Source organism: Schistocerca cancellata, chromosome 1 (assembly GCF_023864275.1).
Source record: "Schistocerca cancellata isolate TAMUIC-IGC-003103 chromosome 1, iqSchCanc2.1, whole genome shotgun sequence".
Taxonomy (NCBI): domain Eukaryota; kingdom Metazoa; phylum Arthropoda; class Insecta; order Orthoptera; family Acrididae; genus Schistocerca; species Schistocerca cancellata.
Window position 1 is genome coordinate 174,377,475 of NC_064626.1, and position 20,566 is coordinate 174,398,040.

At 43.2% G+C, this 20,566-nt stretch overlaps 1 protein-coding gene across 1 annotated transcript in view; it reads right to left on the bottom strand.

Annotated features, from left to right (window-relative positions):
• Positions 1-20,566, bottom strand: part of LOC126160489 (protein dopey-1 homolog) — a 328,138-nt gene that overhangs the window by 150,473 nt on the left and 157,099 nt on the right. Inside the window, exon 20 of the mRNA XM_049916952.1 lies at positions 15,072-15,208. Coding sequence (XP_049772909.1) covers positions 15,072-15,208 — 137 coding nt within the window. The remainder of the gene's footprint in view (positions 1-15,071; positions 15,209-20,566) is intronic.

Sequence of the window (20,566 nt, forward strand, 5' to 3'; positions counted from 1 at the left end):
CACTGTGGCTGGCTGGTGGACATCAACTACATCTGAGGGAGCAGCAATCCAACGCGGGTGGTATGCTAACGAGGAGGCCTGGGACTGGTAAATGGAGGGTAGCAGAGTAGGGTTGGGGAAGAGGTATAGTGTTGCTTGTGGCAGCGTGCAGCAATGTGTTGGGGACAGCGTAAGGCTGCTAGTTACAGTTAGGTGGTTGGACTAGGAGGGGGGTGGGGGATAAAGGGAAGCAGAATAGGAGAGAAGTAGAGAAGTGGGGAAAACTAGTGACGGAGTGGGAGCAGGGAAGAAGATATACAGGTGGAGGGCAGAGACTAGCAAAGGTTGAGGTTACAGATGTTTAAGTTCCCACTTGAGTAATTCCGGAACACTGGTGTTGGTAGGAAGGATGCTTACAGTGAACACTGTGAACTACTCATTAAAATGAAGCACAGTGTGTTGGCAGCACATTCAGCAACTGGATGGTCCAGTTGTCTCTTGGCCATGGTTTGTTGGTGGTCACTCACGCAGGCATACAGTTTGATAGCTGTATGCCTACGTATAAAGCAGCACAGCGGTTGCAGCTTAATTTATAGATCACATGACTGCTTTCACAGCTAGCCCTGCCTTTGATGGAAGAGGAGATGCATGTCACCAGACTGAAGTAAGTGGTGGTGGGATGTATGGGACACATTTTGCATCTATGTCTATCAAAGGGATATGAGCCATAATGCAAGGGGTTTGGAGTGGGGGTAGAGTAGGGGTGGGGAAGGATGTTGCATAGGTTCGGTGTGTGGCAGAATACCACTGTGGGAATGATAGTAGGTAGGACATTCCTCTTTCCAGGGTATGAAGAGAGGTAGTCAGAACCCTGGCAGAGGATGTGATTCAGTTGTCCTAGTTCTGTGTGGTACTGAATCATGAGGTGAGTGCTGCTTTATGACCAGACAGTGGGTATGTGAATAGTTGGAAGGTGAACGGTGGAGACAAAGCATGGGAGATCTGCTTCTGTGCAGGGTTAAGAGGGTAATTTCAGTCTCTGAAGGCCTCAGTGAGACCATTGGTATATTTGGAGAGGGTCTGCTCGTCACTAAAGATGCAGCAACCATGGGTAGTTAAGGCTATTTGGGAGGGATTCAACTTCTTGGTATGGACATACTACTTGTGGTTGGTACATCTGATATGGACGGAAATACTGATGTAGCCGTCCTTGAGGTGGAGGACAACATTGAGGAAGGTGCCCTGTTGGGCTAACGAGAGCCATGTGAATGCAGGAGAAGGTGCTGAGGTTCTGGAAGAATGTGGATAGGAAGCCCTCCCCCTTTGTCCAGATCACAAAGATATCATCAATGAATCTGAACCATGTGAGGGGTTTTGGATTCTGGGTGGTTATGGAGGATTCCTCTAAATGGCCCATGAATAGGTTGGCACTGGATAGTGACATGCGGGTGCCCCTTGCTGTACCATTGATTTATCTGATGCCTTCAAGGCAGAAGTAATTGTGAGTGAGATAATAGTTGGTCATGGTGACCAGGAAGAATGTTGTAAGCTTGAAGTCAGTAGTGTGTTGCGAAAGGTATTATTCAATACCAGCAAGGCCGTGGGCATTTGGGATGTTAGTGTAGAGGGAGGTGGCATGGACGGTGTTGAGTAGGACACTGTGTGGTAAAGGAACAGGAAATGAGGAGAGTTGGTGAGCATAATAGGCTGAAGATGTTGGACCATGAAAGCAGAGATTCTCTCAGTAGAGACACAGTAACCAGTCACAATGGGGTGTCCTGAGTGGGTGGATTTATGGAGTTTAGAAAGCATGTACGGAGAGTGGTAGGGACGAGGAGGAAGAGAGAGTCAGGTGAGAGATTCTGGGATGGGCCTAAGGATTTGAGGAGGGAGACGTTAGATTTCTAATAGGGACCACTGTGACAGGGATTGTATGTGGATGAATCTGACAGCTGGCAGAGTCCCTCCACAAGGTAATTCCTGCGGTACAAAGCCACACTGGTGGATCCTTTGTCAGCAGGTTGGATTGTAAGGTTGTGATCCATTTTTAAGTGGTGGATTGCAGTTCTTTCTGTGGATGTCAGATTTATTTCCATATTGAAGGATTTGGGAACGATCATGAGGCAAGGTTTGAAGTTACGAAATTCTGGATTGTTAATAGGGTTGATTCGGGGGCCACGAGTGTGGGATCACTGTTGGGTGGAGGAGTGAACTGGATGAGGCAGAACCTGATAGGTAGGATTGGTGGCGAAAAAGTGTTTCCACTGAAGGGAGAAGAAAAGAAGTCTTCAACAAGATTAGAATGTTAAAACTTCATAGTGGAGCAAAAAATAAGGCCTTTGGAGAGGGCTGATACTTCTGGTGACCAGTTTGGCGAGTTTTTTGATGTGGGTTCTGCATGGTGCTCTAGCTCCTGGAGGGCAACAATTTCAGTGAAGGATATAGGATGCAGGAATTTCAGATTGCAGGACAGAAGAATTTTATCAATGGAGAGGAGGTGCTGTAAAGAGTTTTTGGCCTGATTTATTGTCTTGTAGTACTAGGGTGGTGAGGGCTATGGACTGACAGACAGAATCCGAACAGAGATAGGTCATTGTCCAATGAGGCACTGCAAACTGGAGATGGGTAATTTGATGGTCAGGCTATTTGGGGATGGAGGGAAGTCATCAGCTAGGCATTAACGAAGGAACAGTATGTGGGACTGGGTTCTGGCTAGGGATAGAAAACTTTTCTGTATTGGCACAGAGCCAACATATTACTTACTATCTGGAAAGACATGCTGTAGGACTGGGGTGGGGTGGGGATGATAACATGGAGAAAGAAAGGGGGAGGAGAAGATGGACAGAGAGAGAGAGAGAGAGAGAGAGAGAGAGAGAGAGAGAGCATGAGGGGGAAATGGACGTAAAGAGGAGGAGATCAACAATGAGAGAAGAAAGGAGGAGATGGACTTAAGGGGGGGGGGGAGGAGGAGGAGGAGATGGACAGAGGGGAGAAGCAAATGAACAGAGAGGTGGGGGACAGGTTAAAAGAGAGTGGGCAAGATGAGATACACAGAAACTGGAACTGGGAGGTGGAGGAGGAGATGGGGGGGGGGGGGGGGGGGGAGACGAACTAATAGAAGACTGGGATAAATGCATACCAGTGCTGGGTACTCAGAAAGAGGTTCAACAGAAGAAATCACAAGTAATAACACTAAATTGAATAACCTTAAAATGGGATGAATCAAACAGATGTAACTGAAATGCATACTCCAATATTTCTAAAAACATTGGGCTGTACCAAAGCAGGATGCCATTCACAATTGGCCAGTCAAATTATAAATTAAAATGTTGTAATAAATAATCAGACTGAATTTTAACAGTGGACAAACTGGAGGGAAAGACAGTGAACTGGTTACATAGGAATGTGGCACCAGTAAGCTCATGTGTCGCCCAGGAAGTTACAATTTACAAAGAGATCCTAAAGCCGTAAACATGAAGACAGCAACTTCTGCACTCCACCGAATGTTGAAGACCAAAGCACTGTGAATAACATATGTGTATTGCTCAAATCAAACAATGGAAAATCCAGAATACAATATTACTAAAAGGAAAGTTGCTACTCACCATATTGCAGAGATGCTGAGTCACAGATAGGCACAGCAAAACGACTGTCACAAATAAAGCTTTCGGCCATTAAGGCCTTTGTCAACGACACACACGGACACACACACACACACACACACACACACACACACACACACACACACACACACATGGAAACACAACTGACACACACAACTGCAGTCTCAGGCAACTGAAACCACACTGTGAGCAGCAGCGCCAGTGCATGATGGGAGTGGCGACTGGGTGGGGGTAAGGAGGAGGCTGGGACAAGGAGGGAGAGGGATAGTATGGTGGGGTTGACGGACAATGAAGTGCTGCAGGTTAGGCAGAGGGCACGGGAGAGTTGGGGGAGGGGAAGTAGTGGAAAAAGAGAGACGTGAAATGACTAGGTGTGACAGTGGAATGACGGCTGTGAAGTGCTGGAATAGGAACAGGGAAGGAGCTGGATGGGTGACGACAGTGACTAATGAAGATTGAGGCCAGGAGGATTATGGGAACATAGGATGTTTTGTAGCAAAAGTTCCCACATGCGCAATTCGGAAAGCTGGTGTTGGTGGGAAGAATCCATATGGCACAGGCTGTGAAGCAGTCACTGAAATGAAGGGTGTCACGTTTGGCAGCGTTTTCAGCAATAGGTTGGTCCACTTGTATCTTGGCCAAAGTTTGTTGGTGGTCATTCATGCAGACAGACAGCTTGTTGGTTGTTATGCACACATATAATGCAGCACAGTGGATGCAGCTCAGCTTGTAGACCACATGACTGGATTCACGGGTAGCCCTGCCTTTGATGAGATAGGTGATGTTAGTGACCGGACCGGATTAGGTAGTGGTGGGAGGATGTATGGGACAGTTCTTGCATCTAGGTCTATTACAGGGATATGAGCCATGAGGTACGGGGATGGGAGCAGGGGTTGTGTAAGGATGGACGAGTATATTTTGTAGGTTCAGTGGATGGTGGAATACCACTGTGGGAGGGGTGGGAAGGATTGTGGGCAGGACATTTCTGATTACAGGGCATGCTGAGAGGAAGTCAAAACCCTGGCGGAGAATATAATTCAGTTGCTCCAGTCCTGGGTGATACTGAATTATGAGGGAAATGCCCCACTGTGGCTGAACGGTGGGACTTTGGGAGGTGATTGGAGACAAAAGTGAGTCCCTCGGTACATTTCGAGAGGGACCGCTCGTCACTGCAGATGCAATGACCGATGGTTGCTAGGCTGTACGGAAAGGACTTCTTGGTATGGAACGGGTGGCAGCTGTCAAAGTGGAGGTATTGATGGTGGTTAGTAGGTTTGATGTGGACAGAGGTACTGATGCAGCCATCTTTGAGGTGGAGGTCAACATCTAGGAAGGTAGCTTCTTGGGCTGAGCAGGACTAGGTGAAGCAAATTCGGGAGAAGTTCTTGAGGTTCTGGAGGAATGTGGATAGGGTGTCCTCACGCCTGAATCGAGATCGCAGAGATGTCATCAAAGAATCTGTACCAGGTGAAGTGTTTGGGATTCTGGGTTTTTAGAAAGGATTCCTCTAGATAGCCCATGAATAGGTTGGCATAGGATCGTGCCATGTGGTTGCACATAGCTTTACCCCGCATTTGTTTGTAAGTAATGCCTTCAAAGAAGAAATTGTGGGTGAGGAAGTAGTTGGTCATGGAGACTAGGAAGGAGGCTGTTGGGTTGAGATCCATCGGGTGTTGGGAAAGGTAGTGTTTCATAGCAGTAAGGCCATAGGCATGAGGAATGTTAGTGTAAAGGGAGGTGGCATCAATAGTGACGAGCAGGGCACCATGTGGTCAGGGGACAGGAACGGTGCAGGGTCGGTGGAGGAAATAGATGGTATCTTTTATATAGGAGGGTAGGTTCCAGTTAATAGGTTGAAGGTGTTTGTCTACGAGAGGAGAGATTCTCTCAGTGGGGGGCACAGTAACCAGCCGCAATGGGGAGTCCTAGGTGGTTAGGTTTATGGACTTTAGGTAGCATGTAGTAGGTAGGAGTACAGGGCGTGGTAGGGGTGAGTAGAGAAGGACTCCGGGGAGACGTTCTGGGATGGGCCTAAGGATTTGAGTAATGACTGGAGATCCTACTGGATTTCTGGAATAGAGGCACTGAGGCAAGGTTTGTAGGTGGAAGGGGGTTCAAACTAACAGTGGTGGACCCTTTGTCCGCAGGTAGTATCATAAGGTCGAGATCAGTATTTAGACGGTGGGCTTGTTCCAGAATAATGAAAAGCGACAGCACGAAGATGAAGAACACAACTGCAGAGAAGGCTGTGAGATGACTTCAGACAATTGCGGGCTGACCGTATGTCACCATGACAGGAGCGCCCTCTACAAGAAGATAATATAAGTGCCGCTCCTGCCAGCCTCGGCAGCACAGTACTAGACCGGAACTTGTAGACCAGGATAGTCAGAAGTTGGACACTAAGAGAGCTCTATGATAGCATTAAAGTGTGACCCATATCAATTGCTTACACGGACACTGTCTATAGTAAAGAACATTACTTATTTGCATGTCGCCCACCATTTGTGACAACCCGTTATATGTACAAATATAAGTATTGTCAATCTGCTTATTTCAAATAAAAACTATTAACTTGACATGCTTGAATTGTTGTATAGCATTCCAAGAATGCAGCATCCTTTAGGCACCCTATACGAGATGAGTGGGGAGGACACCACATTGGTGATGAGGACTTACAAACAAACCCTGGCCAGACAGCAAAGGCATTTTTTGTTTGCTGGCACCTTAATTCTCTTTTGTCTTCCCTTAGCAGTGGCACTTATTTGTTTTAAAAGTTTCTTGTTGTTATTGCTAATCAAAGTTTTCATGTGGCCACTGCAGAAATTTTCTTTGCTTTTGTCCTTATATTTCTTGCTTGCCTTGTCTGTTTGTTGCATTTGTCACTTGCAACATGCCCACCCCACCTATTCTGCTCCCTGCTCAGGCGCCACAGCTGCAAGTGTTATTTGAACACAGCTAATACAGATGTTTTGGTTCCAGATGCAGCAAATCTCTATGTTACTCAATGTGGTGAAGCAGTGTCTGGCTAACGTTGCATGCCCGACAGAAGAAGCAACACCTACTGCTATATCATCTTTTCAACAGTTTCGTGAACAAGACGAGGAATGGCTCAAATGGTTGTCCTAGTTTGAAGCACACCTCCTAGCTCACAAGGTACCAGGTACTGTGGAAAGCCATTATTCCTTATTCACGGCAGGCAGTGCAGTGTTCCGCATCATCAGCAAGTTATTTCCTAATGCCACTCAGAGTGAACTTAATTATGACCAAATTACCGAGTCACTAACTAACAATTATGACCAACAAGTAAATGTGGTAGCAGCTAGGTATCAATTCTTTAATTGGGGGAAGAAAAAAAGTCAGAACAAACTTATCCAAAGTGGATAACAGATTTGCAGGATATGACAAGGAAATGCAAATCCAAATGTACTTGCAGGGCTTTTTATTCAAATGTTATATTGTGTGATGCGATTGTGTACAATGTACCTGACGTAAAACTCAGAGAACAAATTCTGAAACAGTCCAATCCATCATTTCAGCAGGTAGTGCAAATACTACATCAGTATGATTCAGGTGCCTTGTCAGCTGGAAAATTTGAGCAGCCAGCTATTTGTCGGGTTAAGACTCTTAGTTGTGATCGGCCCATTCGGCGGTGGCAGCAGCTCGCCATGCTGAGTAAACAACCTACCATGCCGCGTAAGCAGTTCTCTACACAGGTGGCTACACTGGCAAACAGAATTAAGTCTTGCTCTCGGTGTTGTTCATGCACAAAAGCCAAGAAGGCCCCTCCCAACAAGCTCAATGTTACACTAGTGGTAAGAAAGGACATGTGCAATCCATATGTTTGCAACAGAACAAACATAAGAATTCGGCCCACTCACAAAACTCTAGTCACAGGCCCATGTCATTAATGCAGTACTTTCAAAGTCTGCAACAGGCATTCACAAAACTGGTATGTGAGCAGTTTCTTCAGTGATACACCAGTTGAACAAACTTTTTGTTCAATTATTTCTTGCTGGAAAACGTGGGAAATTTCAGTTGGAGACGGGTGCCTCTGTCACACTGCTGAATCGTCACACATATTAAATGTTAGGCTCCCCACACCTGTCTAACACTAGCACGCAATTGATGGCTTATAATGGACCAAACATTCCCGTTCTCGGAACATGTACCTTGCCTGCTATGTATTGCTCGAATATGTCAACAGTGTCTTTTGCAGTGCTACAATCATGCGACTGTGTGAACATATTTGGTCTTGATTCTTTTGATTTGTTTGGCTTTATCATTCAGGACAAAGTGTTGTCAGTGTCTGCATTACATACAAAAGACAGTGTAGCTATCTTGCTGAATGAATTCCCAGAACTCTTTTCTGAATGTTTAGGCAAAGCTAACAATTTTGTTGCACATATTACTCTGAAAGACAAGGTTCAGCTGAAAGTTTGCTGGGCCAGAACTGTTCCCATTGCATTATGGGACAAAATCCCACTTTAACTTAAAGAATTGCAAGACAGCGGAGTTATTGAACCCATATCAGCTTGTCAATGGGCAAGTCCACTGGTTTTGACCCCCAAACCTTCTGGTCGCATTTGCCTCTGTGTTGACTAAGTCTACAGTCAACCCACAAACTGTGACTGATACTTATCCATTGCCAAACCCAGAGGATCTCTCGGACAAATTAGGCACTGGACACTACTTTTCAAAAACTGATTTATGCAATGCATATCTTCAAATAATGCTTGATGAAGAATTCCAAAAAGTGGGTGTAGTGAATACTCATTTGGGCTTGTTTAAATATTTGCATTTGCCTTTTGGCAGTGCTTCCGCACCCACCTTTACCAACAGTATTTGGAACAGCTAACTACACAAGTGCCAAACTGTTCAAACTATCTGGATGATATTGTCATAGTAGGTTGTCCACCTGAAGAAACATATTGCAAATTTGCATGCTTTGTTTCATGTGTTATCTGAGGCAGGACTAAAGTGCAGACTGGACAAGCGTGATTTTTTTAAAACTGAGTTGTAGTGTCTTGGTCAAGTCATAAACAGTCAAGGTGTACATCCTCTTCAGTCGCATTTGTTAGCCGTACGAGACTTGCCAGTTCCTCACAATATCACAGAATTGCAGTCAGTCTTCGGGAAAAAGAACTATTATATTTGGTTCATACCAAAGCTGCACAAATCACAGATCCATTGCATCGCTTGCGTCGCCAGAATGTCCCCTTTGTTTGGACAGATGAGTGCCAAGTAGCTTTTCAAACACATAAAGATGCATTGCTCAGTGACAGATGCTTAGTTCACCTTGATCCCAACAAACCAGTTGTATTGCAAATTGACATTTCCTTTTACAGAATCAGTGCACAGAATTGGTGATAAAGACAGGCTTATTACTTTCACATCAAAAGTGTTGTCCAAAGCTCAAAGTAACTATTCATAAATTGAGAAAGAGGCATTGCCTATTGTGTATGGTGTCACCAAATTCCACCACTATTTGTATGGAAGAAAATTTTACTTAGTAACGGATCACAAGCCTTTTCAGTCCTTGTTTCATTCGATGAAACTGGTTCCTGTACAAACTACCAAAAAATTGCAAAGATGGGCTTTGTTGTTGTCTCAATAACAATACAAGATTGTGTATCGTCTGACAGCTCAACATGATAATGCAGACACACTTTCCCATCTTCTGATTGGCCCTGATACAGACTTTGACGCTTCTGATGCACCTTATTGTCACAATGCTCAGGATTCTGAATTGCTTCAATCTTTTCTGCTAAACTATAGGAAAATTGCACAGGCCACGGAAGCTTGAACATTTTGCTAACATATATTCGCACATCTTGGCTTCGTTCCTTGCATAGCATACAGAACCCTGTAGTGCACCGATAGTTAGCCCATTGGCATAGCCTCACTGTACAAAAAGGTGTGATTCCTGTTCAAAATGACAGTGGACAGGCATGTGTGTTGATCCCTAAAGCTCTGCACAAAGAAGTGTTGCAGTTACTTCACCAAGGACACTGGGGGATTGTTCGTATGAAACAGTTAGCGTGTCGACATTGAACGTAGCTGGGTATGGATGCCCAAATAGAACAGATGATGTCAGACTGTCATGCATGTGCGGCAAATGAACTTGCTCCATCACAAAAATTGTCTGCTCGGCTCTGAGCACTATGGGACTTAACATCTGAGGTCATCAGTCCCCTAGAACTTAGAACTACTTAAACCTAACTAACCTAAGGACATCACACACATCCATGCCCGAGGCAGGATTCGAACCTGTGACCGTAGCAGTCACGCGGTTCCAGACTGAAGCGCCTAGAACCATTCGGCCACAGCGGCCGGCTCTCTGCTTGGCCTAAATTGGAATCACCATTAAGTGTCAGGAAGTCATTTCTGAAAGTATTTGTATGGAGTGTAGCCATGTATGGAAGTGAAACATGGACGGTAAATAGTTTGGACAAGAAGAGAATAGAAGCTTTCGAAATGTGGTGCTACAGAAGAATGCTGAAGATTAGATGAGTAGATCACATAACTAATGAGGAAGTATTGAAAAGGATTGGGGAGAAGAGAAGTTTGTGGCACAACTTGACCAGAAGAAGGGATCGGTTGGTAGGACATGTTCTGAGGCATCAAGGGATCACCAATTTAGTATTGGAGGGCAGCGTGGAGGGTAAAAATCGTAGGGGGAGACCAAGAGATGAATACACTAAGCAGATTCAGAAGGATGTAGGTTGCAGTAGGTACTTGGAGATGAAGAAGCTTGCACAGGATAGAGTAGCATGGAGAGCTGCATCAAACCAGTCTCAGGACTGAATACCACAACAACAACATGAAATAAAGTTAAGCCTGCTGTGATTTCAGTGTTTCTCTGTCCCAGCAATCCATTACATTTATAACAAGCTGTCTGCCATTACGATTTGCAATTGAGGACTGCAACAAAGATGATCAAGCCATCATACAACTGTTCAGTGAACACATCCAATTAACTATGGTGCCACACATAGCAAATGGAGTAGCCTACATTGGCTACAGTTGGTAGCGGCATGATATGTTCCAGATTCCACCAAGACGTCCTGAGCAGAACTACTGTAAGTAAAATTAATGCAAGTTAGTGAGGGGCATATAAATTAAACCGAAGTAGGTGTCATGGTCACTCCATTTGCTGTACATCGACCACATCAGCCATACTTTGGAACAAGTCACCAAGTAAGCTTGCTGTTTATCACTCTTATGCTAGCAGCCATGACATTAGCATGACATCACCATGCTATATAGCTATTGGCTGCATGTGGAAAACAAAGATCCGGGATGTTACAAACATCCGAGATGTTGTAATCTGGCAGTTTTCACCGTATTTCGCAATTTTCAGTTTATTTCACCTTACAGCTTTAAATTTCTACTACTGTCAAGGTGAACACAAAATGACAAAATTCTCATAACTGCGTGTTGTAAGGTTTAATTTCTGGCAGTAATGTGCTGTGAAATGGCTCAATTACTTTGTGCATCATTAGCTAAAAGTGATACACTTTTTAATTACCTATCCTACAGTATTACTAGTGCAAAACCACTTTTTTCCAATTGGTCTATTACATGACGTACAATTTTGAAATTTCTTTCTTATTTGCTTATGGATTTGCGATTTGATTATGAGTGTTGGTAAAATTGCTACTTAGGAAGATGAGAATGAAACTCTCACACCAACTCTGATTTACAGGTTCTGTGCCTGTTTATGTTTTATAATCCTATACTTTAGGAATTTCGAATGTTTAATACACTAAGGTCTGTAAACTTATTACACAATGAGCTAAACAAAGTGATGTGTTAGTGTGGTAAGGTGGCTGCGCTGGCTGTTGGGTGACGTAACAAGTCACCAGCCTATAAGAGCTCACTAGCTGGAAATGGCTGTTTTCTTGATTCTGATCGAGCAGATTCTTTGGGACACAGTGTTTTAATTTAAAAAGTTAACGATCAGTACTGTTACTGAATAGAGACTGAGTTATGAGTAGCATAAGAAAAGGTGGCAGCTGGGCCCCTTTGTCGCTTATTGGCTCGGTCCAGAACACTTCGCATTGACTGTCCCATTGTTCAACTGCTGCAGCAACCTAGCAATAGTTATGTTATAGTTGTGGGGTGAAACTAAAGTTGTGTCAGCAATGCTGGTCATGGATTACGTCAGCATTTCCTCTCTCACATCTCCCCTCTTTGCAATGGTCTAAAATATTCCCTTTAGTCTGACACTACCAGTTGTGTGAACCATCTGTCTTTTGTGCCACTTATAGCTTGTTCAGTCACGTCAAATGTCAATAGGAAGGAAATGGGACAAACTCAAGTGAAACACAGAGTAAGAATGTAGAATCAAGATAAATCTTTCTAGGAAGAAATGTAAAATCGAGGAATTTTTAGCACTAATCTTATGGGTTTTTCACAGGGCCTACAAATTTATAGCATATAATCACGAAAAAACATAAAATCAGAGAATGTAAAATTGAAGTTCCACTGTATACTTTAAAATGTCTCTAGTGGAGTGCTGCAACACTCTACATTTGACAGTTATGTCTGTCTGAATAAGGGAAGACCGGGGCACTTGTGGCCACCATCACACGACTCAGAACGGTCACTTATTTCTTCCACGTCTGTTGTCTTGACTCTGCACGTGCGAATAAGGCTGCGCTGAAAGTTCACCTCACCTCACAACGGTAATGTTTCGATTGATTGTTACGTGTCACAGTTAACTTCATACAGCACATGTAAAATAATTTGATATTTCAATAAAATAACAGAAAAAAGGTAAGATACTCTTCCAAACATTTGCTTTACTCTGCTTGGCAGTAACAGGAAACTATGTACACATTAAATGAATCCTATCACTGAAGTTCAGGGGTTGTGTGTCTTTTTTTAAGAACATTGTATATTAGCAGTTATAAATTTTCAATAATTCATTTGTTAGCAAGAGAATAAAATTAATAATTACTGCTGATCAGTGGTAGATCACTCACACATTATGGATTTCATTGGTTGTGGCGATTTGTTAGTAACATGCTAGCTCTAATAAAGCACAATTCACTAGGTGTACTGGTTGCTAGGATACATAAGAGACACTTTGCAACTGCAACCAGTGCTGGCAGGTCCTTTTCAGGTCCACTCCAAAATTTTAAGATGTCATGATCACCTGTGTGCATTAAATGTACAGATCTACTTAATTTGCTGCATAGGGTTTGTTATTTGTCCAATCGCTGAAACAATCTTTCTATCTTTTGGGTTGGCAATGACACTGCACTGAAGGATCTGTGTTAGTAAACAAAAGAGAGAGAAGTGATGGATAAATTCTGAAGGGGTACCTGGAAGACAGCCAAAGGAATGCAGCAGTGTTATGTTTGGAAGTAGTTACCACCTTCACACAAAGAAAAGCCAAAGCTTGATTTTTAATCTCTTATACCTCCTATTAAAAATTCACATCTATTATTATACATCAATTATGCTATTTAATTAGAAATCCATCCTTTCCTCATATCATATTGAAACAGCACTTCTAACTGGAATAATTAAATTTTTTGTCATTGACACTGCAGATTTATTAAAGTGAGTGAAACAAAGAAGAGCTAAACAGATTGTAGGTTCTTTTCCAACTTCTACTTAATTTGTGGCCTCTTTAAATAGTTTTGGGAAATTCACAATTCATCCTGAAAGCTCATTACCATATCCTTCAATTGTAAGTGGAATTCTTTTCCATCTGTAAAGTAGCATTTTCCTTAATCTGAGTGTGTAAGAACTCTTAACATAGTGTACAAACTGCTACAACTTGTGCTGACCTCTTGTTTTAGAGATGATTTCAAAGATAAACATGAGCTATTTTTGTTCATGCGCCATACAATGAATTTTGCAATATTTATTGTTGCAGTGTCGCTCGAACAAGATTTAACAAAAATATGGCTAAGTACTGTATTTATACAACGGGTAGCACAAGGAAGCCTTTTGTGATTTTCCAAAGCTTTTATTGTATTGTCTCGCTCATCACAACCAAAAACAAAATTATGTAGCACATCTGACGAAATGATCCAGCCAGCCATCCTCTTTTCTATATCTTTCATGGTGTTTACTCCTGTCTTCTTAAGGCCTGGGAATTTAGTTGCAAATAAAACATTATTCTGTGTTTACGTAATGTGCTGTAAGCAGCAAATCATATGCCCATTTGTGTGAATCAATCCATTTATCAACTGTCACAGCACATGGTTTATTAGTAGCTTCCATTAACACAGAGGGCATTATGCTGTTTCCACTTGCATCAGCCTGTTCTTTGACATGCCTGATTACAGTAAAGGGATGTGACACGATATCTGAAGTTCTGGCTTCCTCATAATGTGCCCCTACCTCTATTAATTCTTAGTCTATTACCGTCTATTACAGTAAATTAGCTGTTTTCATCTGCAACCGACAGAAATTTATTCGATTTTTAGACTTTAAGACCTTCACATTTTAATCTTACTTTTTAATGCCCTGGTTCCCTCATGCTCCATAATTACATACCACAAATGAGGAACCTATGTTGGATTTAGTTATGTACACATAAATACGTGCTTATAAATAATTGGGTAGATAACAAATCTAATAACCAAACAGCGGGAGGAGCAAATACACAAAAAAAATTAAGGAAATTTGCAAGCTTTTGGAGTCTATGGCTCCTTCTTCTGGCAAAAGGTTTGAAGAAGAAGGAAGAAGGATAAAGAAAAAGGACTGGTTAGGTTTAGGAAATGGGAAGAGTAACAGTAATGTCTCCACTGGCCAGGAGTTGTGGGCAACTTTTTCATAATTCTCCCCTTTTCCTAAATCTCACCAGTCCTTTTCCTTCACCCCTCTTCTTTCCCCTTCCACCATTCTGCCAGAAGAAGGATCCACTGGCTCCAAACACTTGCACAATTCCATAACTTTTGCACATGTTTACTCCTGCCACTGCTTGGTGAGTAGATTTTTATCTATTCAATTATACTGTATTTTTAGTAAATCGATTATTTTCATTGATACAAATACACATCTAGCATCTTTGGAATCAAATATTGCCTATGATTCAGTCATGACTTCTATGTTTGCTCACAATAAATGGTCCAGGCAGCCTATCCACTTAGGCTGTACTCATCCCATCACGCATTTTGTGCTCGCTTACTCAGTCATTCAGGACTCTACTGCCCACTGGCAGTAACTGGGATTTCACTTCCTTGGCATGAATATTGGCCAGACTTTCTGTCTCCCTGTAATCTTATATTTTTCTCAAGTGAATTTCACCTTTGATATAATTAGACGGCAACATTCTTAGTCTGTTTATTTATTCATTTAAAGTGTTCACTTAACTATTTTATCCAATTGCAGAACATTGTGATGAAAATCATTCTATTTTTATTTTATGCCATTGTTTCACTGTTGTCTACCTCATACAGTAATTCTACTGCTACATACAATAAGAACCAGGAAAATCAGATTTGTTACCAGTCTTGTCCAGTCATAATTGCTTGCCACAGAGCCGCCACACTCGCAAAAATACGTGGCATGTTGCTCAGAACTTTGCGCCTGGCTGAAATATGTGGATCCACAACTGTAGGTTTATCCTTCCCATGAGTACTGTCCTGCATTAAAGAAGAGAAGAAACAATTATCAAAACAAGAAACAATGAACACCTGTTCATTGTGGCAAAGCCGTAATGGTACAGCCATAATCGTCTCTTTTGTTAGGCATGGGAGAATAAGGCACAATTAAAATAAAGAAAGAAGAAATGGAAAATGAAAGGTTTGTGTTACATCGGACACATTCATTGGGCATATGCAAGTTGGTTCTGGAGTAAAACAGTACACACTGATTTCTAAACAGATCCTAACTACTGATGCCATCCCATTTCATTTTTTTAATGCAGCATGTGAAAGCAGTTACCATGAGACAACAACTTTTTTTCTCCCATACATTGTCAGACAGCACTTTTATGAACACCGATCAGCCAGAACATCATGTTCACCAACCTACTATCGATAAAAACGCATCCAGGCAATATCAGCATCACCTGGCGAGAAATGACTGCTAGTCAGACACATGCACGGTGTGTGTAGTATCAGTGAGTGTACTGTCCATGTGTAGACTGGGGAATGTGCACCATCTATCTGAGTTTGACTGAGAGCAGATTTTGATGGTCCAGAGCCTTGGCACAAGCATTTAGGAAACTGCAGGACTTGGTGGGTTTTCGAGCAGCACTGTGGTCAGTGTCTTCAACACGTGACGAAACTAAGGTGAAACCACATCCAGACATCATGGGGTTGGGCAGCCACCCCTCATTACAGGTGTTGGACAACATAGGGTGGGCAGACTGGTAAAACGGGACAGACAGCGAATTGTGGCAGAATTAACATCAGCTTTAATGGTGGGCAGAGTACATGTGTGTCCGACCAAGCAGTGCACCGAACACTCTTAACAATAGGCCCCCCGCAGCCAGCGACTCATATTTGTGCCAGTGTTAACACCATGACATTGGCAACTACGACTGAAATGGGCACATGACCATCGGCACTGGACATTGGTGCAGTGGCAGAGCATTGCATGGTCTGATGAATCTCGATACCTTCTTCATCATGCCGATGGGTGGGTGCGAATCAGGCATCTTCAAGGGAACAGCTCCTTGACACCTGTACTGCAGAATGGAGACAAGCTGGCAGCAGTTTCATTATGCTCTGGGGAATATTGACATGGGTATCCATGGGTCAAGTATAGCTCATTCATGGCACTATGAAGACCAAGGAGTATCATGCACTGGCTGCAGCCCATGTACACTCCTTCATTACAATAATGTTTCCCAATGGCAGTAGCATTTTTCAGCAGACAATGGGTTAGGCCATAACACAGTGGCAAGTTCCAATTGATGTGCTGGTCTCCCAACTCATCAGATCTGAACCAGATTAAACACATTTGGGATGTGACAGAACTTCATGTCAGAGCTCATTGCCCCCTCCCCAGAATTTACAGGAATTAGGTTATTTGTGTATGCACATGTGTTGCCAACTCCCAACTCCTCGTTCAGTGTCCTACCAAGGTCTCATTGCTTCCATGCCACAATGCGTTGCCACTTATATCTGTGCCCAAGGTGGACATACTGGCTATTAGGTAGGTGGTCACGATGTTCTGGGTGATCAGTTTATACATATGAGTAATAAAGTATATATATATATATATATATATCATGGAATGTTTCCTTCTATTATAACCATATATATATATATATATATATATATATATAATAAAGTCAAGAAGATTCTCCATTTCTTGTTTCATATACTTCACTAAAGCAAATAACAGGCATTAGTCACCACCTTTAAGCCTTGGGGACTTTGCGTGCTCCAGAAAGTAAAATAACATACTTACCCAGGCACCCTACTATGTTTCACACTGTACAGTGAAAAAGGCAAAGTGGATCACATGTGACATACAATTTGTGTGTTCATTTTCATTCCTAACAACATGAGTTCATGGTGACAAAAAGTGTCAAGCAAACTGCACGACACTGATGAGTAGTTAGATATAAAAACATGAATCAAACAGCATAACACCAAATTAACTCAATCATACTGCAGATTTAACAATCAAATACTCAAGAAAAGTAAGGAGCACACTACAGTAATAAAGCTTCATAATAATATTATCATTTTATAGCAGCAGAGTACCCAAGATTTCTTTTGGAGGAAGAATGTCATTACCTGTGAAACTTATTTACTCATTTGGAGCTTTCATTATGGAGCTGTAAAGTAGCATTCTGTCAATCACTGTATGAATTCACTATTGGCAGAAGCTATGACATAGATGGCTATTATCAAGGCCAAATCATCATCTTTGAGAATAAGTAGCTATACAAAATGGTATCAACTCATAATGGGACAAAAGCCTTCTGGAGAAATATAGATCATCCTATTTTAATAGCTGCATACATTTCTGATATATTTGTAAGTGGAAGGATCTGAGGCACAAACTGGGTAAACCACAGCAAAGCGAAATATAGAAAGCTGTATGAAGATTCCCTGGGAACTGATGTTATCAGACAGGCCCTTCTATTATGTTCTGATGCCACAATTGACAGTACAGACTTTTCAATACAAGTTTTTATTTGTCCTGATCACATATTATAATTCAGAATACCAGTATTTATTATCTAAACAATCATCTACAGATCATAAAAAAAACTCTGGATTCGTATAGGACTTCATTATACACTGCACAATAGTACATACAAGGTCAATATTCAATCCTACACATTGCAAGTAAGCAACTTTCATAATTTCTGTATAAAATGAGGCTAAGTATACATATGTATGTTTTAATGATATGAATATAATAGAAGGAAACATTCCACGTGGGAAAAAATATATCTAAAAACAAAGATGATTTGACTTACCAAATGAAAGTGCTGGCACATCAATAGACACACAAACAAACACAAAACATACACACAACATTCTAGCTTTTGCAACTAACGGTTGCCTCGTCAGGAAAGAGGGAAGGAGAGGGAAAGACGAAAGGATGTGGGTTTTAAGGGAGAGGGTAAGGAGTCATTCCAATCCCAGGAGCGGAAAGACTTACCTTAGGGGGAAAAAAGGACAGGTATACACTCGAACACACACACACATATCCATCCACACATATACAGACACAAGCAGACATATACAGAGGCAAAGAGTTTGGGCAGAGATGTCAGTCGAGGCGGAAGTGCAGAGGCAAAGATGTTGTTGAATGACAGGTGAGGTATGAGTGGCGGCAACTTGAAATTAGCGGAGATTGAGGCCTGGTGGATAACGGGAAGAGAGGATATATTGAAGAGCAAGTTCCCATCTCCGGAGTTCGGATAGGTTGGTGTTAGTGGGAAGTATCCAGATAACCCGGACGGTGTAACACTGTGCCAAGATGTGCTGGCCGTGCACCAAGGCATGTTTAGCCACAGGGTGATCCTCATTACCAACAAACACTGTCTGCCTGTGTCCATTCATGGGAATGGACAGTTTGTTGCTGGTCATTCCCACATAGAATGCGTCACAGTGTAGGCAGCACAGTTGGTAGATCACGTGGGTGCTTTCAAACGTGGCTCTGCCTTTGATCGTGTACACCTACCGGGTTACAGGACTGGAGTAGGTGGTGGTGGGAGGGTGCATGGGACAGGTTTTACACCGGGGGCGGTTACAAGGGTAGGAGCCAGAGGGTAGGGAAGGTGGTCTGGGGATTTCATAGGGATGAACTAAGAGGTTACGAAGGTTAGGTGGACGGCGGAAAGACACTCTTGGTGGAGTGGGGAGGATTTCATGAAGGATGGATCTCATTTCAGGGCAGGATTTGAGGAAGTCGTATCCCTGCTGGAGAGCCACATTCAGAGTCTGATCCAGTCCCGAAAAGTATCCTGTTACAAGTGGGGCACTTTTGTGGTTCTTCTGTGGGAGGTTCTGGGTTTGAGAGGATGAGGAAATGGCTCTGGTTATTTGCTTTTGTACCAGGTCGGGAGGGTAGTTGTGGGATGCGAAAGCTGTTGTCAGGTTGTTGGTGTAATGGTTCAGGGATTCCGGACTGGAGCAGATTCGTTTGCCACGAAGACCTAGGCTGTAGGGAAGGGACCGTTTGACATGGAATGGGTGGCAGCTGTCATAATGGAGGTACTGTTGCTTGTTGGTGGGTTTGATGTGGACGGACGTGTGAAGCTGGCCATTGGACAGGTGGAGGTCAACATCAAGGAAAGTGGCATGGGATTTGGAGTAGGACCAGGTGAATCTGATGGAACCAAAGGAGTTGAGGTCGGAGAGGAAATTCTGGAGTTCTTCTTCACTGTGAGTCTAGATCATGAAGATGTCATCAATAAATCTGTACCAAACTTTGGGTTGACAGGCCTGGGTAACCAAGAAGGCTTCCTCTAAGCGACCCATTAATAGGTTGGCGTACGAAGGGGCCATCCTGGTACCCATGGCTGTTCCCTTTAATTGTTGGTATGTCTGGTCTTCAAAAGTGAAGAAGTTGTGGGTCAGGATGAAGCTGGCTAAGGTAATGAGGAAAGAGGTTTTAGGTAGGGTGGCAGGTGATCGGCGTGAAAGGAAGTGCTCCATCGCAGCAAGCCCTGGACGTGCGGGATATTTGTGTATAAGGAAATGGCATCAATGATTACAAGGATGGTTTCTGGGGGTAACGGATTGGGTAAGGATTCCAGGCGTTCGAGAAAGTGGTTGGTGTCTTTGATGAAGGATGGGAGACTGCATGTAATGGGTTGAAGGTGTTGATCTACGTAGGCAGAGATACGTTCTGTGGGGGCTTGGTAACCAGCTACAATGGGGCGGCCGGGATGATTGGGTTTGTGAATTTTAGGAAGAAGGTAGAAGGTAGGGGTGCGGGGTGTCGGTGGGGTCAGGAGGTTGATGGAGTCAGGTGAAAGGTTTTGTAGGGGGCCTAAGGTTCTGAGGATTCCTTGAAGCTCTGCCTGGACATCAGGAATGGGATTGCCTTGGCAAACTTTGTATGTGGTGTTGTCTGAAAGCTGACGCAGTCCCTCAGCCACATACTCCCGACGATCAAGTACCACGGTCGTGGAACCCTTGTCCGCCAGAAGAATGACAATGGACCGGTCAGCCTTCAGATCACGGATAGCCTGGGCTTCAGCAGTGCTGATGTTGGGAGTAGGATTAAGGTTTTTTAAGAAGGATTGTGAGGCAAGGCTGGAAGTCAGAAATTCCTGGAAGGTTTGGAGAGGGTGATTTTGAGGAAGAGGAGGTGGGTCCCGCTGTGACGGAGGACGGAACTGTTCCAGGCAGGGTTCAATTTGGATAGTGTCTTGGGGAGTTGGATCATTAGGGGTAGGATTAGGATCATTTTTCTTCGTGGCAAAGTGATACTTCCAGCAGAGAGTACGAGTGTAGGACAGTAAATCTTTGACGAGGGCTGTTTGGTTGAATCTGGGAGTGGGGCTGAAGGTGAGGCCTTTG